The sequence below is a fragment of the Pagrus pagrus genome (assembly GCF_965226575.1).
Source record: "Pagrus pagrus genome assembly, chromosome: 19".
Lineage (NCBI taxonomy): Eukaryota > Metazoa > Chordata > Actinopteri > Spariformes > Sparidae > Pagrus > Pagrus pagrus.
Window position 1 is genome coordinate 1233692 of NC_140203.1, and position 24041 is coordinate 1257732.

At 43.5% G+C, this 24041-nt stretch overlaps 2 protein-coding genes across 5 annotated transcripts; one reads left to right on the forward strand and one right to left on the reverse strand.

Moving 5' to 3' along the window:
• Positions 1-7006: 7006 nt before the first annotated feature.
• actr1b (actin related protein 1B) lies at positions 7007-16034 on the reverse strand. The gene is made up of 11 exons (XM_084383814.1): positions 15827-16034; positions 14552-14616; positions 14178-14253; positions 12582-12707; positions 12359-12483; positions 11337-11553; positions 11166-11258; positions 10914-11088; positions 10512-10573; positions 9774-9814; positions 7007-9682 (listed from the first exon to the last, which is right to left on the reverse strand). Exons 1-11 carry the CDS (start codon positions 15872-15874, stop codon positions 9580-9582), a joined length of 1131 nt encoding a protein of 376 aa, XP_084239940.1. The 5' UTR covers positions 15875-16034; the 3' UTR covers positions 7007-9579.
• Positions 16035-17720: 1686 nt separating this feature from the next.
• Positions 17721-23563, forward strand: marchf5l (membrane-associated ring finger (C3HC4) 5, like). 4 transcript variants are annotated; one of them, XR_014624857.1, is made up of 8 exons: positions 17721-17828; positions 18974-19064; positions 19377-19579; positions 19889-20019; positions 20116-20287; positions 20411-20577; positions 20750-20923; positions 21432-21539. XR_014624857.1 is itself a non-coding variant. In XM_084383819.1 (7 exons), exons 2-7 carry the CDS (start codon positions 19036-19038, stop codon positions 21594-21596), a joined length of 867 nt encoding a protein of 288 aa, XP_084239945.1. In that variant the 5' UTR covers positions 17721-17828; positions 18974-19035; the 3' UTR covers positions 21597-23563. The 4 variants fall into 4 exon arrangements, 2 of the variants coding, with proteins under 2 accessions (XP_084239945.1, XP_084239944.1); XR_014624858.1 differs by having other exon boundaries at positions 20750-20930; positions 21432-21522; XM_084383819.1 differs by lacking the exon at positions 20750-20923 and having other exon boundaries at positions 21432-23563.
• The last annotated feature ends 478 nt before the right edge of the window (positions 23564-24041 follow it).

Sequence of the window (24041 nt, forward strand, 5' to 3'; positions counted from 1 at the left end):
AAAGCTATTCACAAATGATAAGTGGCAGGTCTGAGAGGGTCAAGCAGTGATTTCAGTTTTTATTGGAGGGTGTCGTCTTGACTCGGCCGGCAGGTGCGAGCGGCTGTGTAACAGTTACTGCAGGAAGACAACACATGTATTATTGATCACTCTCTCCAGGATCGTCCTCCTCTCTCGCCCACTGTGACATTATTTTATTATCGCGCTGTAAAATTTTAGTTTCGTTTATGACGTGGAACAAACCAATCACTTCTGGAAATATGGCCATTTTGATGCCCTTAATTTATTTTAATGTTAAATGTATGGTTCACATGACAATAACCGTGGTATTAAAAAAATGAAATATTTAATAATACACATGTTAATATCGTCTTAATAATCCAGCGACCATGTTCAGACTTGTTCATGCCTTTTCTTAGGTAATTAAGTAGCTGATAGTAGTTGTGCTGTCATGGTTTCAGTCTCTCTTCAGCTTCATTTTGAGGAGATTATGACTGAGCTGTGATTCTTGTTGAACTGTTCCTTTAAATCATCTAGTCTGAAGTCAGAATAATCTTTAAGAGTTTGAAGAACTGGATGTTTTTCTTTTTACCTGAAAGCATTTTGGACTTTAACTTCCTGTTGTTAGATGTTGTTTCACTCTCACAACTCACAAACTGTTTCACAGATTTGAGCTAATTAGTTGAATTCAGCCTCGTCTGTGATAACAGCTGAAGTGTTTGTGTCTCAGCTGCTGTTACAATAATGACTCGTTAACAGATGAAAACATCTCAGGCGTCTCTCTGCTGCCTGTAACTGACTGCGAGGACAGAAGACATTCAGATGGAGGCCTCGGTATGATCTCACACACACACACACACACACACACACACACACACACACACACAGTTGCTATTTGTGAAACACACACACATGCTGAGTGTAGAAGCATTTCACCAGGCTGGCATGAAGGCACCCCACAGGGGTTGGAGGCGGTCCGGTCCAGCACCGTCCAGCCCGTCCTCAGTTATAGTCCTGCAGCAGACCGGCCAGCGTCGAGCCTCCGTCTCTCCGGGAAACCCCAGAGAACCGGACTGTTTCTGCACATGGAGGCTCTGACGATGAGGACAGACACTCTGAGTGACGACGTGTCTTATTTTAGGCTCAGTCGGGTGTCGAAGACGTCCAGAATTTTAATTTAACATGACAAGTACATGGAGATAAGATAAGATTCTTCCCACCAGCTGTTCAAGCCCCTGACAACAGGGCTGCTGGAGGAGGGGGGTGGGGGGGGCAGTTACACAATGCAGCAGCACACAATTTGACTCTGTACACAACTGTGTGTGTGTGTGTGTGTGTGTGTGTGTGTGTGTGTGTGTGTGTGCGTGCGTGTGTGTGTGTGTGCAGAGGGATTTGCTGGGCTTTTCGAACGGGTGACTCACTTTGCATACATTAGCATTACTTTGATTTTATAAAAAGAATAAACAAGAGATGAACAGAGACGTTTTAACGAGGCGACGCTCCGGGATTTTATCTGCGAACAGAAAGAAAAACAAAGAATCAGACAAGAAGCTCGACTGGAGTCACAAAGTGCTGCTGCCTGAGAGGAGAAGGTGCAGAGAGGCGAGAGATAACGGTGAAACAGGAAGCTCCGACGTCTCCTCCCCGTCCCCCCGTTTCCTTGGTTACCTGTGATGGCACACACACACACACACACACACACACACACAGAGTTGCTATTTGTGAAACACACACACACACGCTGAGTGTAGAAGCATTTCACCAGGCTGGCATGAAATGTGGTGGACTCATTTCTGTCAGAGCGCCTCTTTGAACACACACACACACACACACACACACACACGCACACACACACACTGCATATATTCAGTTTGTGCCTCTCTCATAATATTCATGTCACAGAGGAAACCATCAGCGTCTCTATGTGACGATTAATCACATTAATGCTGTCCTGACGGTATTTAAAGAATCATTAAAGGTACGATATGTAAGAATAACTTATCACCAGAGTAACTGCCAACTGTAGCTTAGCTCAGTTAGCCGTGCGGCTAGTGGTCCGGGCTGGGAGCTCAGAGCAGCAGGGAGGTGTTGGTGTTGACAACAGTACACAGACGTCATAACGACACGATGGAAGGCACGATGAAAAAAGATTTCGACACTGTGCGACTGACAGACGAGCTACACAAATGTCATTTACTATGTAGAAACCAACTGAACACAGTGACATTTAGTTCACAGCTGTGGAGAAGTGACCAGATCCAGAAGACAACAGCAGTCACCTCCAGGTGGACGATGGTCGCTGGTTTGCATTGTGAAATCAGTAAACTTGTTTATTTCTGTTGTCCTGTTCAGACGGTAAACGTGACGGTCCAATCACTGTGTTGTTCTGATGTGACATCTCAGACTGACAGCTGGTCGAACATGTCATCTTCTTCAGTCTGTGGCCCAACAAACTACAACACGTGTTCAGACATGTGCGTATCTGAGCTGACCTTCAGGAGATGGCCACTGTTTGGATGTTTTTAACGCGACATCGGGACATTTTCCATCCGTGTTTGGGGCGAATGAATCAGGTGTAAGTAAGTAAAGCGTGATCTTTTCTGAACCCTGACCGAGTGGTTTTTGTGCCTGACCCTCGCTGGATTATGTGTCTCATCTGTCCCGGGAACGCCTCGGGATCCTCCGGGAGGAGCAGGAAAACATCGACCTGACCCCGGATAATCTGCAGGAAATGGATGAATGGGTGGATCAAACTAATTTGTTTATGCGCTTCATAAGCTCCATTCAGAGCAGATTAACATGTTTTAAATTGATCAGGCCTGATGGCAATTTCACCATGGTGAGGAAAAATGACTGAAGCTTTTCCTGGAGGGCGTTCAGGTCATCGATCAGTCAGCTGAACACAAGGACGACGACAGCAGTGGAGAAGCAAAGAGGTCTACATGTGTTCAAGAGAACGAGACAAGAGACAGCTCTGCTCGTATCGATCCAGCTGACGCCAGAATCAATCTTCTAAAGGCGAACAGAGTGTTGGTGGTATCAATGTTTCGGGATCAATCCGCTCACCTCGACTTCCTGACTGACCAGCAACTGACAGGGCGACATATTTGATAACCCATTGCCTTCCATTAGCCAACAGCTACGTTAGCGTTAAACCACTTCCTTGCTAACAATACTGTTGGATGGTTACACGATACGATAGCAGAGGAACGGCATCAAGCACGTTTATTTAAACCTGAAGGTGAAACACACTGGATGTAACCAAACAGTAATGTTAGCCAGGAAGTGTTTGAATGCTAACGGTAGCTAAAGGGTTGTTTTACCTTGAAATATGACCTGATGTCATTCAAAATGTTCACTATTCATCATCCTTTAAGTTACTGATCAATCAGGAAGTGCTGAAATATAATTGATTTGTTGTTACAAACCTTTTGATGTTGAATACAGCAGCTTTACGTTATCGCTGTTTTTGGTGCAACTCTTACATAACGTGGCTTTAAGACAAACACAGCCACTTTAGATTCTGCTCTCTTGTTGTTTGGGTTGATTTACTCCAAGAAAAACTCTCGTCCTCGACTTCTTCCTGGAGATTAAAAGACTCTCAGCTCAGCAGAATAGAAACCTTGGTGCACGTCGACTCATTTATCACACACACACACACACACACACACACACACACAGTGTTGCCTGATTCAGAGGCAGATCTCTCCGGAGAAAAGATAAGAGAGGATGGTTCATGTGTGTCACTGAGTCAGACCACATCTCCAGGATGGCGTCAGCAGACTAATGACAGTGAGGAAGTGAGTAAATGACTTCCTCAGCGGCGGCTCGCCACCTGCTGACTTCCTCATCTCAGATCTTCACCTCTCCCGTCATCCTGCTCCTGGAGTTTGTGGCCCACAGTCATTTCTCAGGGATGCTGATATTAATCTGAAAGTTAATCCATAATTCATCGGGCTGATTTCCATAAAATAACTGGGCTAAAATGTGCCGACTTAATATTTTATCAGGAACGGAAACCAAACAAGCTTCGGTGTGAAAACACCGACGATCTCTTCTCACAAAATACAGATTCTTCCTGTTCTGAAGCGTCTCTTTTAGCCATTTCAACAACGGGACGGGCCGACGCACCAGAACTAAATCAGGTTGATCAGAGGCTGGTCTGAGCCCTCAGTCAGAAGACGTGTCGGCAAACCGTGTGTTTACTGTAAAAACACCTGGAAATGAGCAGAATCTGACACCAAGTCAAGATTTATTATGTTTATCTGTCGTGATTTGGGTTTTTTGCAAGGATGTTACATTAAACCTGGACACAGTGTTGGAGACAGAACCCAGTTCACTTCCGGGTATGAAAAGAATCGGATCTTAAAAAAGTCTTTCTGGGCCGCAGGGCGTCACCTGACGATGTAATTACATGGTTTGGCCACTACGATACTTGGCTGTGAAGCCTGGCGCTCCTGCTTGCTCGTTTTTTTTGTCAGTTATTTCCTGTTTTATTTTGTAGTCTTATGCCTTGTTGTCACTTCCTACTTCCTGCTCACCTGTGTTCCCAGTGCTCTGCGTCCCTCCTGGGCTCCTCCCCCACCTGTCTCACATCAGCCTCATTAGCACCATCCTGTTCCCAGCGTCGCCCTCGTTAGTTCAGCTCGTATGAGTTGTCATGTCTCCTGTTCCTCTTCCTGTTCCTGCTCCTCGTGTGTTCCTCGTTTGTTCCCTGTGGTTTTCTGGTTTGTCGTTAGTTTGTTGTGTTACTTTGTCGTCCTTTGTGTTACTTTTAAATTAAAACGCACTTCTTCTTCTTGTGTCTGGCTCCTTGTTGTGTAAGTCGTGACACGTTGAGTTTAGATGTTAAGCTGTTGGATGAAGCCTGTTACTTTAACAAACTAAACAACACTGTGTGTGTGTGTGTGTGTGTGTGTGTGTGTGTGTGTGTGTGTGTGTGTGTGTGTGTGTGTGTGTGTGCGTGCGTGCGTGTGTGTGTGTGTGTGCTGAGCAGACGGAGATCTAGAAATCAACATGAAGGCTCGGAGGATTAATGGAGTTTTGTTCTTCTTACTGTCAGACTGATCCTGGATTAGTTCTGTCGAGTGTCGAACACAAATGTCAGTTCAGAGTTTCTTCTGTGTTTGTGTTCAGTCTCTACTGAGAGTGTAAACAATGCTTCATCATGTTTCATTCATCAGGAGGAGACGATGACTGAACCTGACTTTCTATCGTCAGGAGGAGATGATGACTGAGCCTGATTTCACATCGTCAGGAGGAGACGATGGCTGAGCCTGACTTCATATCGTCAGGAGGAGACGATGACTGAGCCTGACTTTCTATCGTCAGGAGGAGACGATGACTGAGCCTGACTTTATATCATCAGGAGGAGATGATGGCTGGATATAGATTTTTTGCTTAAGCATTTAGACTTTCAGAGTTATCCACGTCTGAGATTAAATAATCTGATCTAGACTTTCTAAATGTTATTGAACCACATGGATCTGAGGTTTGTGATGCTGAGAATAATATATTCATTCTTATCATTTTTTGTTCCTTTTCCAATTATTTCTGCACCGGGGAAATGTTTTTAATAGATCCTGATCTGTCACATTGTATCAGGCTCAGTTTACATTTTGTCCGATATGTGCAGATGTGTAAACGTTTAGTACAGAACAAAGTGCAGCTGCAGTTTATATTTTGTCAGCCTTCCATATGTTCGTACCTTCGTCACAAGTATTTAAAAAACATGTTTCAGTGATTATGTTTATGTTTATCTTCTGTCAATTAAAGAATTTCCTCCAATATATCGACATCAGAGTTTCTTTACTCCCTGATATCTGTGCTGACACCTGCAGACAACACTGAGGGCTGAAGAGTTAGTGTTGAACTGAATGACTTTAAATCATCAGACTTCATCCTCACACAGCTGAACCATCATAAACCTTCATGCAGAGCAGATTTCCTGCAGGTCTGATGTTTCAACATGGAGTTAATGGACTCTTTAGTGATGCTGTTAGAGGGACACCTGGTGGTGAACAGACAAACTGCATGACTCACGTACACAGTCACAGGAAACTGATGTTTCTGTGACTAACTCCTGGTTTTTATTTTTAAGTATTATAGTTTTCCTCTCTGGCTTTATCTTCTGCATATAAAATGTTTATTCATTTCATAAATAAAAAGACTAAATCAAGTTGTTTGAGTTTTGTTCAGTTTTCTCGTCTCCTCTCAGGTTAAACCAGTCACATTTCTCCTCCGGGAATCAATAAAGACGCATCTTATCTTATTTAATCTTATTGTTTTCATTGTTGAATAATCTGTTGATTATTTCATTTGTCTTGTTCGGTCTATAAAATGTCAGGAAACAGTGAAAAATGTCAGTGTTTCATCTTCAATCCTCAGTTTAATGTCACAAAGGAAAGAAACCAGAAAATATTCACGTTTAACAAACTGGAAACAGAAAATTTAGACTTTTTTTAAAAATTAAAAATGACTCAAACTGATTAATCAATTATTAAAATAGACAACTGATCGATTGATCATTTAGAGGAAAAACTGCCCAAATGTTCAGCTTCTTCAATGTGAACATTTTGTTTTATATCCTTCTAAACTGAATATTAATTATAATAATTCATTGTCAATTAATCTTTTCTTGATTAGTTGATTAGCTGAAAAATGTCGATCAGTCTTTGTCCACAACTCAGAGATCTTCAGTTTAATGTCACAGAGGAAAGAAACCAGAAAATATTCACATTTCACATTATTCTTCTTTAGAAATGACTCAAACTGAGTAATCAATCATCAAAATGTATTTTAATTAATAAGATTGTTTTAAATGTATCTATTGTAAAAAAGTCATTGTTTTAATTTAATCTATAACTCGACTGAATGTGCAGAAACTGACAGATCTTTCTGCATCTTCACTCTTTGTGTTTCCACTGTTGTTACCACAAACCAGACAAACGTTTCACCGCCTGTAAAGTCTAAAAAGCATCTGATGAATCAATGAGGAGACGTCGAGCAGCAGCCATTAACTTATTTATTATATTGAATTTACGAAAAAGTAAAAGCAAACACTTGAATAAACAGTTTTGTACATTTTTAGTCTGTTATCTGATGGTTTGTGTGGTTGTTGTTGTTGTTGTTGTTGTTGTTGAAAAGCATTCCACTGTACACAAGGCTGATGACGTTTGACAACCTTTGTTTTTTTTCTAAAAACACCCAGAAGCAGACGAGGACGCTCCGGCGCAGACGCTCTGGAGTAAGGCGGACACAGGTGTGGACACGACCCCTTCACTGCCACCAGAGACGCAGGAAATCATAAGATCCAGACTGTTGCTAGTACATAGAGAGGGAGGGGGGAGGGGAGGGGGGAGGGGAGGGGGGAGGGGTGAGGGGTGGGGAGGGGGAGGAGGAGGGGGAGGATAATACAAAAGCTCATCATCAGCCATGTTGGCTCTCTGTGGCCTCGGCGGGTGAACATCCAGACTCCAGAGCTGATTGTACACGAGGAACTGACCGACATGCATCTGAGTGAAGCTGCGAACAGACACGAGGGGAACTGGACCGCTGAGTGATCATCCGAGCTGAACTCAAAACATCTACAGGAACAAATCCAGCGTCTCTCAGCCTGGGTCTCAACATTATAACCGACTCTGACTCATAACAACTTCAAACTGTTCACTCGTGTCGACATTTAAAGAAAAAAAAACGTATCAGGGCTTCTAACGCTGCCAACACTTTTCTAAACACATTTAAACACAAGTGAACAGATGTTCTCCCGCTAACTTCCTATTTAGCATGCGGCGACTAGAGCTGAGACAACTGGGTGATGAACTAGTTAATCAACCGATGGAAGATTAATCAGCAACTATATTAACACTCGATTAATTGTTTCATGAGGAGCTGCTGCTTCTGTTTGTCGTATCTTTGGGTTTCAGACTGTCCACTCCTGCCAACTTTCACTTTTTTCTGTTTAATCGACAAAGTAATCGATGTTGTGCTTCCTATAATTATCGTTAACCAGCCCCCCGTGGATTCTGTGCGACCTCGCAATTTTGTCTAATCACGACTTTTTCACAAATTTGAGCGATCAAAGCAGTTTCACTGATCGTAGCAGCCTCCCGTGAGCCGCACGTCACCAGTCACGTCTTTGTTTTTGGTTGTAAAGAAAAAAAACAAACACGACGAAAGTCATCGACTGCAAATCACCCAGAGAACATCATAAACGTGCCGACAACGGACAAAACAAATCACATCAGATCGGTCGCAGGCGACGACAGAATCGAGGTGAGCAAAATGTGATATCGAGGACAAGTGGGAACATTAGTGTCGTATGAATGTCGAGGCCTGTTTGTGTGAGATAAAGAAACTAGTTTAGAAGAAAAAGGATGAAGAGCTCAACGTGTCATCACAACGTGTGTCGCCTTTTTTTAGAAAAGCTGCTGTGAAATCATCAAATCAATCATCACGATCTAAAAAAAACGACCTGGAGGGAACGTGTCAAGATGTTTTTTCAGCACACAAAATCTACTGAACAAAGCCTGAATGTCTCGGCCCGGGTTAGATCCAGTTAACTTTTAGGTTTGGGACAGTTCTGGGAATTATTTTCAGAGAGCATTTTTTCCTTATTTGTGTTAATTTCTCAGGGGACCTCTCAGGCGCGGTGAGGCGGCTGGTACCAGAGCGAGGACACATCGTGTGGATAAAGAAAAGCTTCACAGACCCAGGCTGAAAAACACCAGATTTCTCCTGTTTGTGTGCGTCGACTGCTGTAAACGTGGAACCCAATGAAAAAAAAAAAGAAGGCATTTCTCTCCATTTTGTTTTAATCCCGTCAGCTGACACAAAAAGCTGACTCAACATCTTCCTCGCCAACACAAACAGGTGATGTCATGTTGATGTAGAAACATTTCAGAGGAGATAATAAGAGAAGCGACTCCTGCAGGAGAAACTAACCGCGTGTAGCTTTGTGCACTTTGGGGCCAGATGTTGATGATACAGTGGTTTTCTTTACCTTCACACCTGTTCTGTACGAGCAGAAACAGACAAACTCTACAGAGTGACATCAAATAAAAGTCTAAGTCTTCGGTCTGGAATGGAAATTTCAACAGTAGCAAAAAAGAAAAAAAAAAAAACATTCAGGTTTATTGACATGTCATGATATTCTACACCTCGCAGGGCTTCGCAGGCAGAGAGCGATACCAATACTTCAATGTGGACTAAATAATAATGACGTAGCGTGGCCTGTAGTACGAGTCCACAGTGCTAACCGCTGCCCTCTCACGTACCCTGACGGCCCTCTGTGTGTGAATGTTTGGGATGTCTGCAGGGTGGCGGGTGATGTCACCGTCACCCTGCAGCAGCAGGACGAGGAGGAGGCGAATGAAAAGGAGGTAACTACGGAAACCACCACACATAAACGTGGGGTTTCTCTGGGTGGGGGGGCGGGTGGGGGGGAGCAGGAGGCTGACGGGGCTTCAGAAGCGGTGGGGCGGGTGGAGGATGATGCACAGGAGGTGCAGGAGTCTCCGACAGTATGATGGGGGAGATTTGAGGGCAGTTCTGGGGGCAATCGCAGGCCGGCGGCCCGGCCTAGAAGGTCTTCCTGTGGATGGCACGTGCTCTGTCTTCTTCATATTCTCGCTTCGACACCCACATCTTCTTAAAGGTGTCCAACGATGCCAGGATGGAGCCGCTGCAGGAGGACAGGACGGGACGATTACACATTTTATATTCAGGTCACATCCTCAAAGGTCACAGCTGAACTCTGGAGACTGAACTCTTACCCGATCCATGTGGAGTAGAGCCTCTCTTGAGGAGCAGAGATCTGCACAGGAAGAAAGACAGAAACATTTTTACGGAGAACTCAGAACAAGCTGTGCCGACTGTGAACGCCTCCTGAAGGATCCCGCTGCAGCTTCTGGTTGTGTTGGTGCCGCCACAGCTCCGTCACGTCTCAGGTCCAATCTCACATTCCTGATGAAGCTCAACTTGTTTTGTCGACATTTCACATGTTTTACAATAAAAACAAGCTGAAATGACTTCAGCAGCTCGTTTATATGTGAGAACAGAATCTCCAGAGCAGAATTTTGATATTTACAATAGTAATGAACAACAACGTCATACTGCCGCCTTGTAAACAGCCTGTGTTAATGCTTCGTCAGGTCTGTCGGCCAGACGACAAGCAAACTACTTTTAAAATATTTGCTCCCTGAGTGGAGTTGGGATCGATCAGAGCTCGGCTGTGCTGAGACATATTTCCATGACTTAGCAGGTAGTCATCAGTGTGAATGTCGACGCTGATGAGCTTTCACAACACAGCGTCATGAGAAATCTTCGCTTGAACATTTACAACTCACATAAATTTGTGTCTATTCGCGTCTTTTCTTTGACTTTGTATGTGATCTAGACGCTCGAATAATTCACCTCCAGTTTGGTCTGAATGCTCCAGGATCCAGACTCAAACTCTAGAGCCTTGTTATCTATGTTTTACATCAGCTCTAGTCCTTCGAGTAAAGACCCACCTTGATCTTCACGTCTTTGGGTGCCAGCTTCTTGACTTCAGTTAGTAGTCGTTCCCCAAAACCTGAAAGAAAAGAGACAACTCAGTGAGTGAGTGTTCGTATCAGACGCAGAGGGGATCATTAAGTGCTGAAGCACGAGGAGGATCAGCTCCCCTCGAAGCTCCTGAGCTCCTGAGGAAGAGAGGAAATTGAGGTCTGTGTTGAAAGACTGATAAATAACACCTGCAGTGAAGGACAGATGCTTCATCCTCTATTGTCATTTCTCATCAGTCGCGCCAACAATGACGCAGACACAAGCAGTTTTTGGTCCTCACAGAACAAAATGTGAAGTCTGTCACTGTCTCAGATCTACGATCTACGATCACGTGTGTGGAACATGTGGAAACACGTCTTATCACCGACCTTTGATCAGTGTCGATCCTCCACACAACACGATGGTGGAGAACAGTGTGCGTCGGAGGTCCATGTCAGACTTCTGGATGGCGTAGGCCAGGACCTCGTGGATCCCCGAGCTCTCGTCCCCGATCAGGTCGGGTCTGAACAGCAGCTCTGGAGCTCGGAACCGGGCCGGACCGATCTGAAACAGAGGCCACACGTCAGGGTTTGTGCACAGAGAAAGATTTAACATGTTTCCAGAACATCTGCTGGACTCACGTTTAAAGTGCTTCCATCAGGGAGGACATACTGAGCCTTCTCTGTTTCTAAAGTCTCGTCCTTCTGCGGGTTGAGGGACAGATAACAGGCCCTCTGCAGAGTGGAAACATCCGATTAGTCAAAGTTTAAATCATTCACATTTTACATCAGCTCACCCGGCCGCCTCTTTACCTCTTTGACAGTACGAACGACCTCGAACTCTGCCGAGGTGTTGAAGTTGTAGCCTTCCTTGCGCAGCAGCAGACGGAGGTACCGCGAGACGTCTCGTCCGGCGATGTCCACCCGCATGATGGAGTGTGGGATGGCGAAGCCCTCGTAGATCGGCACCACGTGGGTCACACCGTCCCCTGAATCCAAAACGACACCGGTGGTGCGACCTGTGGCGTACCTGCAGGAAACAGAACCCGTCAGCTGTCTGGATGTTCCTGTCTGATAAAGGTCAGCCGGATCGTTAAGAGACGCTAAAGGTCAGAGATAATGTTCTGGTTCTTGTTAGTCCTCCAATGATGAGGAACATTTGGTTTCGCCTCCACAGACGACACCCGGCTCGTACCAACAAGCCAGCTGATGATTCATCTTCTAGTTTTAGTGATCGAGTGTCTGCTGAGGTTTAATGTTCTCGTCCTCAGCTGGCAGCAGTGGAAGCAGAAATAAGCCGCTAGTTTCACAGCGATAAACTGAAGGACATGACAGATAACACCAGGCTGTGTGTCGATCCTGGTGGGTTCATAAATACTGTCAGAGACTCAGTCTGTGTGTTTGGGATAGTCCTCTGAGGGACTACTGGCAGCTACAGGCGTGTTTTAAATGTGACGACCAGCGAGAGAAGCAACTGTTGGTTTTAAAACAACAATGGCGGCTCCTCCAGATGTTAGCGTAGCTGCTCCAGTGTCAGCTCTGGCTCCACTGGTGGCAGCGCTGTTGATCTGACTGGTTGAAGTTGTGATGGACGAAACAATCATCTGCCCGGTTTTGTTTTGTTTCTCCCTCCAACATGACTCTGCATGTGTGTGTGTGGCGAGTTTAACAACAGGCCAACACCAACACTTTCTTCACCACATCTGTCACACTTCAGTATCATCAGAAGTAACGTGACAGTTTTTTTGTACTCAAACCACTAAAAAGCTGCAGACCTCGACATAACTGAGGAGAGTGAAAACTACCATCTAACAGTCAGAGTGAGGAGTACTTACAAGCTGAGGACAGCCTGCATGGAGATGAAGAGCGCAGGAACGTTGAACGTCTCAAAGAAAACCTCTGCAGCCTTCTCCCTGTTCTTGCTGGGGTTGAGAGGAGCTTCAGTCAGCAGGACAGGATGCTACGGACACAAAGAGGCACACAGATCAGGATTAATGAGATCAGATCTGCTGGATGTTTGAACTTTATCATCGTGCAGCAGGAAGAGAGGAAGCTCACCTCCTCGGAGAAAGTCTGCAGCTGCTCCTTGGAGTAAACGTACTGCCAGATCCTCTCCATGTCGTTCCAGTCCTTCACTATCCCGTGCTCCATCGGGTATCGCACCGACAACAAGCCCCGGTGCTCCTGATCATCGCAGACACAAAGACAAGAGACGTTAGACCTCAAATATGTTTGTCAATTTGAAAGTCTTCTCTCCTGCCGGGTGTTTCCTCCCGTCCACACAAGGAGACAACCGCACGATGTCACATGCTTCAAAAACTACACAGATGATGAAAGAAAAAAGTTTAACAGCTGCAGCTTCTGTGCTTCATGGCAGAGCAGCAACAAGAATCAGAGCTCACATGACGTCTCAGCTCATGTTTGCCTGAAGGCTGGAGGAAGACTCAGAGGAAGACTCAGAGGAAGACTCAGAGGAAGACTCAGAGGAAGACTCAGAGGAAGGTCTGATGAGATCTGATGAAACTGAGACTGGAGCTTATCTCACTGAACGCTCGGATCATTTAGTCTTTTCCAAACGTTGCACATCAGCAGACGGACACCATTTACACTACGAGGCTTATTTCTTCTTATACACACATTTTATGCTTTTGTCTTAATTTAGTTTTTACCATCATCAACTTGTTTTCATTCTTCTGCTCAGAGTGGATCCCGTCATGTTTTGGTCCAGATCCAGATGAAGGGACGGAGACAGACGGGGCGTTTAACATTTTCGTTTTCTCAGTGAATAATACTATGATCTTGATTAACAAGTATGAGTGAGTGAAATTTGATGCAGATCCTGATAAAAATCTGGATTTAGCAGATTTAAATGTTTTTATAGAGGGTAGTCGTGGCATCAAACCTGCGACTACGACCAATGTGGAGCTGAGATAATGAGGATTCAGTTTTCACTCATCTTTTATAGACGGATATGATGTAACGTTTTAAATCTTACACTCGGTGATAACTCCAACGCTCTGATTTTAGCAATGAAGTATTCATTTATAAAGACACAAAACTACAAAGACATCCTACATAACGCATGTGGGACGTTTATTCCATCTGCACCGTTTCGTTGTCATCGTGGTTGGCTGATTTTGGCCCTTGGCAGAGGTATGCACTCTACATTCTAGTTTTCGTCTGTAAAGCACACTGAGCTCCACTGGTGCAACATAAATAAAGTTTATTATCATTATAATTATCGTCATTATATTAAGCTGTGGCTGCTGCTGGTGTTGTAAAAACGACCAATGAGAGCTTTGTATTCGGGATCTTCCTTGTTAGCACGCTGGCTAACTGCTGAAGCTACATCCATGATGACAGCACCAGACGAACAGGGATGAGACCGACGCCTGTGAAGGTTATTATGAAGTCAAATATTCAAAAGTATCAACTCCAACCGTGCGACCATGAACACAACGTCAGATATTTAATAGTTGTATTTCTGAAAAGAAGTACATGTTGTGTATTCTGATGGAAAAATATCCTCAAAGCCTCGTTGTGAACAATTCTGACTGTGTGGACAAGAGGAACTGATGTGAGGGAAGCAGGAAGTGTGTGTGTGTCTGTGTGTGTGTGTGTGTGTGTGTGTGTGTGTGTGTGTGTGATGTTTACCTCTGCTTTGGGTCCGATGAAGAGGTCTCCCTCCAGGGCTCCTGCCATCACGCGCACATGCTTGGGGCGCCCGACACTGTCACACACACAGAAATAGACATTCAGACAATCGCAAGTAAATTTAACACAGACTCACAAAGTACACAAAATATCCGACACCACAGCCGAGCTGAAGTTTTTAACTTTTATGATTCTTAGTTTCTAATTTGAGTCACAAAGTAGCAATAATCTGCTGAGACATGTGAATATTTTCTGTTTTTCTTTGTAGATTATTCATCTTTTGGATTCAGACTGTTGACTCAGAATGAACATGCCAACTTGAGCTCTGGGAAACTTCCACATTACGTTGTATCAGGAGGTCAAGACACACTTACTAGTTTGGGAAGCAGTATTTGGGGATCTGGTCTCCTGCAAAACCAGCCTTGATAACCCCCGAACCCTGAAGACAAAACACAAACATGACATTTACAGCCAACATCACAGGGTAGTGGTTGAACTAAAGGCTGCACTGCTTTAATCTCTCAGCAGTATGTGTGTGATAGGGAGAGGGAGGTCATAAGACACAGCCCGAGGCCAGCGGCGGTCACACACTCCTGCTCAGACACCAGCAGAAACACTGTGGCCCAGATCCCGTCTGTCTCAAGAGCTACTTTGTCCTGTAGCGTCACGACGAGCGGGGCTGACTCAAAGATATAACAGCCGGTGCTGTGCCACAGTCAGTTTCTGCTGTTTATGTGTATTTCCTATATCTATAGAAAAGGGAGCCGTTGCTGTGACTAGATTTTGAATTTCATCTGCAGCTACAAAGTATTTCTCTTGTTTTATAGCATATTTTGGTGAGTGATACCAACCACCGTGATTCACAGCACTTAAACAGACTCACAAGTGTTGACAGTTGTGATTTCCATATACGTGCTGGCCAGATACTGACAGCTCAGGTGATCCAGAGACACACCTGTCCTCTGCTCAATCTGCTAGCACACTCGTATCACAGGGTCACAGTGTTCGTTAACTGGAGATCTGGCTTTGCATATTAATAGAGAGACACCTGCCAAATACAGCGTGTGATTAACAACATATGACTAACATAGCTATACCCGAAAACCCTATTCAACACACAAACAAGCGACGCGCTGTTTGCATCCGCTTGTGATCAATGCTAACATCCGTTTGCGCACCGGTGCTCCGAGCAGAGCTCCTGTTTATGCTAACGTTACATACAAAGACGTTAACAGTCCTGAATGGATCCTAACGGCTCAGTCTGCCTGCTGACAGCTCAGCCCGCTATGCTAGCTACTTAGCATTACGAACACATTGCAGATCTGTAGTGATACAGCTACAGCACCACGGACAGCTAACGTTTAGGAGATACCCGGTGAATGCTTCAAGCTAGCTGCGGCGTTAGCTAGTGCTGGCTGTGATAAATCAAGAGACGTTGCTGATTCTAGCGACTGGAGCGACGCTAATGGCGTCTTAGGCAGAACAGTGTGAAGCAATGTCAGTAGCTAGTGCACGTTTACTGGCGGTGGACGTGGCTGACACCCCGTATTGTTAGCTATAACACAATAGTTAACGACGCTAGCCGTTAGCAAACGATCCCAGCCAGCGGCCTCGGTTTGGGTGTGGATGAATGACATCATCATACTTACATTATCAATCACAACCGGCTGGTTAGCTAAAATGTCATAGGATTCCATGACGGACTGGGTGTTTAGGATATGTTTCTATCGATCCGTGCGTGTATTCCTCCCGGTTTAGTGTTTTAATCATGTAAAAGATAACGCCCTGTCACTGTAGCTCTGCCGACTCGACGCCGCCGCTCCTCTGCTGCTGCTCGGGGTCGGACCGCCTCCCTGCCACAACAACATCAGCGCGGCTCCGGGCTGAGTGGCAGAAGGATCAGCCAATCGCATTCACGAATGTCTTTGAGTGACAGGAGGGATAGCCAATCACAGAGATTGTACGGATAGCCATGCGTTTTGTTTGCTGTCCGCAGCATCTTTGACAAAACCAGTGAAACCACAGAGCCCAGTTCAGCTGTACTGGTACTGGTACTGGTACTGGTGTCTGTCCGCTCAGTGCAGCACTGTCCCCTTTTATAAGTTTATAAAAGTAAATAAATAAATAAAACAACGTATAAATAAAAACCTTACAGATTTATAAAGACAAATTAAGGATTGCTAATAAAAATCCCTTTCGGCTGGTGTTTATCTTCTCTTTTTGTTAATGATGTAGCAGTTATCTATTAATCAATGTTTATTGGTTCTTCACTGACTAACTCATCAATTCTGTGTCATTAATAAAGAGATTTAAAATCATATCTGCAGTTACAAGTGTAAAAAAAATCATAATTTAAAGGTTTTAGTTGTTAAGTCTACAGTTATAAATGTTAACAAGTCTTTAATCAAATGTTTTAAATCATCAGGTTTCTGTTGTAGGCTGAGTGTTCATAAGTAAATATTTATGATATGTACTATAATTAAAGGGGCACAAATTCAAGTTCAGAATTTTAATTTTTACAATATTAATGAGGTAATAGCACAAACTTTTTTTCCATTAGTGAATAAACAAGCTGCTCTCAGAGGAAAATAAGGTCCCAGAACACTGTTGGAAGCTAGAAAGGTGGCAGGGTCCGCCACATACAAACAAAATAAATCAGTATGAAACTGTGTTGTCCTTTAAGGTCAGTTTATTTATTCAGTTTATTCAGTCTTTCTCTTCTGATAAAAAATTCTTCCCCAAAACTACATAGTGCACCTTTAAAGGATGTTGGTTCAGATGGTCTGCAGCCATTTTCTACAAATAAATGGTCAAATGATCCAACCAGCACAAGATATTATTCACAAACAAAATATGTGTTTATGTCTCTAAAGGGTCTAGAGCATAGCATCAGTAGTGCCTGTAGTTGCATTGTCATTAGAGAGTGGTACCCAGATATGTAACAACAATAACAAGAAGAGCCTGCAGTATGGATGGATCTTCATAAAGATGAATAAAGCAGGTAACACAAAGCTTATGACAAAGAGAAATGACTTACAGTGTTTAACAGAACAGCTTTATTGTTTGCAGTGGTGTGAAAAGTATTCAGATCATTTACCTAAGTCAAAAAATGACACTACATAATTACACCACTACAAGTTAAAGTACTGCATTCAAAATATACTAAAAGTACAGAGGTATTATAAATATATAATAAGAAGCAAGTATTCAGTGTACAAAATGTATCCTGTTTATCACTGTGTGATGCATTAACATGTTAGCGGAAATGTGGACTGTAGCTGTTTGAGGTGACATTTATCTTAGTTGCTTTGTCTGTAACACGTCAGCTGTAAAGTACAAGTACCTCATAATGCTGTATACTGACACACTGGAGCCAAGTACTTGAATAAATGTGCTTGGTTACCATCCAACACAGATTTCTTTTGTCGCTACAAGACTGATAAAAACGGTATTTTCCGTTTGAAACGAAAAGTCTGTAATTTCCCGCACGTCCCGAATGCAACAAGCTTCGTCACCGGCGCCGACCAATCAGAAAGCTGCTAGCTTGTCTTCTTGTCCTGCTAAGTGATCAACACAACCGTGAGATTAGAAAACAGCAGAGAAGTGAAGTACAGAAAACATTTCATATTCGGATATATTCTTATTTTTCAGGTAAGTGGTGTTTTTGTACCGGTGTCACACAACTTATTTATAAACTGACAATCAACGAAGTCAGCTGTATTATCGGTTAGCCCAGCTTAGGTGACGTTTACTAGCTTAATGTAAAAGTTAACTGGCTATCTCCTGTTAGCATTAGCATGAGTTCTGTCTTGGAGGTCAGAGCAGGTGTTTGAAGTGAAGTTGCTGACAAACGATCTAGAAGTGGGATACATTAAGAGGAGCAGAGTTTATGTGGGTGTCGATGTTGGTTTTCTGTCTCTAAAGCTGTAACAGCAGCTAACTCGATTAGCTCAAGAATACCTTTACTCTTGGTTTCGGTTCATAGTAGCTGCTGCTGTCACGTCACGGGGGCAGAAAAGTGTCACCAGTTTGGTTTCACGTTCAGGTCGTTTTCACTGGGCTCAGACACAGTGGAGTTAATCTTAAGACACCAAAACGTGTTGGCAAGTTACAGGCTGACTGTCCAGGGGTGGAGGGAGGTCTGACTCTGACCTGAAGTTAAAGTACCAATGAGCTAATTGTATAATAACTTTAAATCCTGTTGTTTAGTACATGGTCCATAAATGCATCACATTTTATCAACTGATCAAATGTTTTACATTCAACATTCATATCCTCAAAGTAGCTCTCAGAAATGTAGTGGAGGAGAAGTAGTATGAGATGGAAACATTCAAGTAAATTAAAAGAACCACAAAATCGTCCTTAAAGCGGTTTGAATCAATATTTTCATATCAACGATGGATCAGGTGTAACACAAGACACAGTTAGAGACTCGCTGGTGAACTTAGTGGAGCATTTAGCAGCTAAAGAGACAGATATTTCCCTCAGGAGCTGATGGAGACCAAAAACGGAGATTAAAGAGAGAGATTACAGGACACAACATTAATGTTGGTATGAGGCTCAGTGTTCAGTGTCTGCAGGATGTGTGAATAGAAATGATACAATAATCCTTCATTTATCACTCGCTGTGGCCTCGTTAGAGATTATATTTCATTAAGAACTGTTTGCTAACAAGTTTGCTTTATGAACTTTACATGATGCAGCACTTAGTTATATTCCACCACTGAAACTGTGTTGTAAAGTGTATAAGTGTGTGGTTGTTTGACTGAATCGGTGTATAAATGCTCTTCTCAAAGGTCCTCGCTGCAGTCTGATGGCTTCATGTTAACATCCAGGACAGCAGAGTCTGTTCAGTACCATGGCGCTTGCTGAGGAGCAGCCTGAGAAGTAAGAACACATCTCTTGAATGAACGTCATGTTGGGCTGAGTGCACCATTTCACTCTGCTGTGATTCTGGCAAACTGGCCCTTTAATGGTCTAAAAATGCAGCTCCATATTATGTGATTAGAAGAGTGTGTTTACACAACACATCAATTATTTTATTTAGTAAATACAGAACAGGAAGTGGCTGTGATTGGCCGCCTTGTTGCCTTTTATTAACACAAACTGTATCTGTTTTGTAATAGAGTTCTTGTATTACATCACTCTGTGTGTGTGTGTGTGTGTGTGTGTGTGTGTGTGTGTGTGTGTCCTGTCCAGGCACTGCTGGGTGTGTTTTGCCACGGAGAGAGACGACCACAGTGCAGAGTGGGTGAGCCCCTGCAGGTGTAAAGGCTGCACTAAATGGATCCATCAGTCTTGTCTGCAGCGCTGGCTCGACGAGAAGCAGAAAGGAAACAGCGGAGGAGCCGTCAGCTGCCCACAGTGTGGCACTGAATACCACATCACCTTCCCCAAGATGGGTCAGTGACGCTTTACAACATGGAGGCCGAGTGTTCAGTCAGTCTCTCGTGTCGTATGTCGAGGAAACCTTCAGGAGCTGACGATGAAAAAACATTGCTGATGGAGTTCAGGTCGAATGAAGAGTAAAGATTTAATAAAAAACTTTTATTTAGTCGCACATGTTGATTTAACATGTCTTGTCACAGGGTCTTCATCAGGCTGGAAATTACAGATGTTCCTAATGACTGAGATCCATAGTTAAACATTGTCCTAAAAACACATTGCGTATTTCTACATAACATACTTGTGTCTTTCTTTCCTTTCCTCAGGCCCGTTGGTGTATTTCCTCCAGCAGGTGGACAGAGCCCTGTCCCGGGTCAGTCCCTTCGCTGCTGTTGGGGTGGTGGTCGGGACGGTCTACTGGTCAGCTGTCACATACGGAGCTGTGACTGTCATGCAGGTACGCAGAGTTAACAACATACTGACAAGACAGGCTGTAAACCCAGAGAGTGTGACGGCCTGTTGGACCCTCAGCTGTCTGTATGTTCGTGTGCAGGTGGTGGGACATAAGAAGGGGCTGTACGTGATGGAGCGAGCCGACCCTCTGTTCCTGCTCATGGGTCTGCCCACCATCCCCGTGGTGCTGGTCCTGGGGAAGATGATCCGCTGGGAGGATTATTTAGTGAGGCTGTGGCAGAGATACTCCTACAGGGGGAAGCTCCAGCCAGGTATGAACACACACACACACACACACACACACACACACACACACACACACAATAATCATCACATTCTATCAGTGATTGGTCGATGTGATCAGATGACCCGGCTGTCTGTGTCTTCTCCCTCAGGTAACAGCAGTTATCTGCCTCGTGTCCCTGTGGACGGACCCGGTTCAGGAGATCACCTCTCTGTGTCCAGGACTCTGTGTGGAGCTCTCATCTTTCCCTCCATCGCCAGTCTGGTGGGACGGCTGCTGTTCGGACGGATGCCCTCCAATCTCCAGCGCACTGTACTGGTGAGTAAACATCATGTACTGTAGTCTGCACATTAACTTAGTAAACATACGACAAGGAGTTTTTAACTGGTTTTAATATTGATGCTGGTCTTTATGACCTACATAAGAACACAAGACCATCAGTGAGAAGACTTGTTATTTCTGTGTAGTTATTCTTAATGTCTGTCAGCAGGTTGGATAAGTCAGAAAATTTCAAACTATTTTCATGGAGGATGAACTGAGGAGTCTCACAGCCTGAGGGAAGAAGCTGCTCTGTAGTCTGGTGGTACGGCACCAAAACAAAGTTCTCTTTGTAGCACCATCGTCATCTCTTGTCCACGTGGCTGCCAGAACCAACACAATGAAAGTTCAGTGTAGGAGCTATAAATTTCACACTTACTGTATTTGATAAGAGTAGAAATAAGCTGATGTTTAGAAGTTTCTCAGGAGTGAGATGTCTCTCTTCTTTCTTTGTCTTTGTTGAGAGTTGCACGTGCTCAGTACAGATCTGAGACCAGTGACGATGTTACACTGGTGACTTTCTTACTTCAGTTTCTCTTTTAAAAACTCAACGCCGACTGAATGATGTTTGAATGCTGATTTAACAGACGGATGTGAAAAGTATTAACAAGCCAGCGTCCTGAACTTCAGCGTGCATCAAATCATCAGCGCTGATCGGAGCTGGAGCTGATTAACATCTGTGTCAGCTGCAGGAGTGAATCTGATGGTGCACATTCACATTAAAGACAAAACCCAGATGTTATTTTTTGTCCAGTGTGAAAGGTTTTAGCTTGATTATCACATCGTTCCTCTTCTTGTTTCTTGTGTTCAAATGTCGCTCAGCTGATCCATCCTGTCCTCCTCTTCCTCCACAGGGTGGCATCGCCTTCGTGCTGATCAAAGGAGTGCTGAAGGTGTATTTCAAACAGCAGCAGTACATCATTCAGGCCAACCGGCAAATCCTCAACTACCCGGAGAGAAACGGAGAGGGACAGCCTGAAGGAGAGGAGGAGGACACAGAGGACAGTGGGAACGAATAGTTTTTATTAACCTGGACTGAGGCCACGAGCGGAAAACTGTGGGGCAGGAAGTGAGCCAGAGATGATGTCATGATTTTACCATAAAACATAAAGCTGATGTAGATGAGGAGAAGCTTGATCTGCCTTCATTAGAATTACCAACAACCTGAACACTATCCACGAAGAGTTTTCAGCCTGAGGAAGCTTTTACTTTGTAGTTCTAACAAGTCTCACACACCTGAGTTTAACAACACACCTGAGAGGCCAAATCTCTGATTACCTGATCCTCACACCCAGCACTAACACTGGACTAGATGCTAGTGACCACGTGTCCGTCTCAGCCTTTAATTTAGTCTCATTCACAAAGATACTGTTTGAAATGTGAACGTTCACCTGAGCTGCTGAGGTGTTTACATGAAGGACCTGAGCTCGACTGTCTGCACTGATCTGAGTCATTAAACGTGTTCAAGAAACTGAGTCCAGTGAGCATGTGCAGGACAAAGACTTCAAACAGACGAGAGGAACGATTATTATTATTATTATTATTATTATTATTATACATGGAGACACGTCCTCACATTCACTAATCTACCACACTGTGTTCTCTAGAGGTCTAAAGTCGGTTTCCACCTCTGAGATTTACATCTCGGTTCTCTAAAACAAACCAACAGACACAAAAAAATGAATCAGGAAGCAGCTTTTTGTCTGACTGAAACAGTTACAGTAAGTCGTTCTTACAAAATAAAGTCGAGAGTAGAAACATGATCATTGATCTGCAGCATTTACACAGATTTACTGTAACCAGGTAACCTCAGTGCAGGTAGATTAATATTCTAACCTGGAGTCTGACTGGTCAAACACAAACTGATGATGTGTTTATTATTCCACATTATTCTCACTTATTAAAGGAGCAGTTCACCCAAACATAAGCATTCAGTCATTATCTCCTCCCCTCTGGTTGAAGCTTCGTAGTCGCCAAAACATTTGGGACTTGATTTAAAACGAAAAAAACATCAGATGGCTGACATTTGTTGTTTTTTTGGTTGTTTTTCCATTTTAAATCAAGTCTCCAGCTGCTTCAGTTGTGAAGCAGAACGCTGCAACTCTGTTTTACTGTGAAGCTCCAGAAATGTTTTGTGGACTACGAGACTTCAACCAGAGATGAGGAGATAATGACTGGATTTAGATTCTTGGGTGAACTGTTCCTTTAAGCCTTAACTCAGTGGCTATGAATGTCTTCCTTTTATGTGCCTTATTTGAAGCACTTTAACAGAACAAGTCCGAGCTGTCTGCCGGGCTCTGGAGCAGAACATGAGGATCCTGCAGGAATCATCTGCTGGCCAACAACATGCTGACACTTCAGTTAATCCTTCCTCCTAGTTTTCCTCCACACTTCCAGAGCCAGTTTATTTATTTCATTAAGGATTTTTTTTAAATCCCTCCGACTGGTTTCCTCTTAACTTCCTCAAGATATTTAAATTCTTGTTGTTCTCTGGTCAGTAACAGGCTGCTGCTGCTGCTGCTGCTGCTTCATCTGTTCCCGACACCATGTGATATCTTTTAATAGTTTGCCTGCTGAATCACAGTTGCTTGCTTGCAGGGATACAACATGAACTGGTCCCACAGCTCCCAGTACTAACAGGAGACTGGACCCAGTCGAAGCCTTTCAGAGTCGTGTTGAGGTTGTTGGCCGATTGTTTTCACTTCCTCCTGCAGCGCCGTGAGAGCAGATCCGCTCAGTTGTTTGGAATATAAAATAAAAGATTGAGATTTGGTTTTGGTTTTGGAGTTTTTCATGCAGAAGATGATGCAATACTCAAATTAATTTATGATTGAGATTTAAAAAAACAACAAAAGATTTTGTTTTCTTTGCCAAATGAACTCTGGGACTTTAATTGCACAGTTTTCTTGCTGTTGTTTTGTTATGAGAAGCTTTTATTTTAAGTCTTGGTGAATAATTTGTTTAATAAAGCCGTTTGTAAAAACAAGTTTGACTTATTTTATTATTCAACTCGATTACAGCGAACAAGAACGATGCTCAAAGGAAAAAACAAAAATCATGTGCAGACTGACTGCTCCAAAGTTCAGACAAGATTTTGTCTCCACTGAATCATTTCTCATCACGTTTGTGTAATGAAGTTACATTGGTCTGAATTTGAAAAGCTATTAAATAAATGTTTTAGAGTAAAAAGTTGAATATCTGTCAGTACAGACCAGAGAGTGGACGTACTGTAGCGTCACTGAGGTCATGTCCTCTGTATTCTTTGCTGGTCTTTGATATCTTAATATATATTTGGTAACACTTTATATTATCTGTCATATCATTAAAAATAAAACAAACAATTATATATAATAAAAAATGGCAAATGTATAGTTAAACTTAGTATAATATATAATAGTTATTAGTTATTTCACTGTTAACGAGCAATGAAATGCTTTTTAACCTATTTATGAGCAATCATTTAT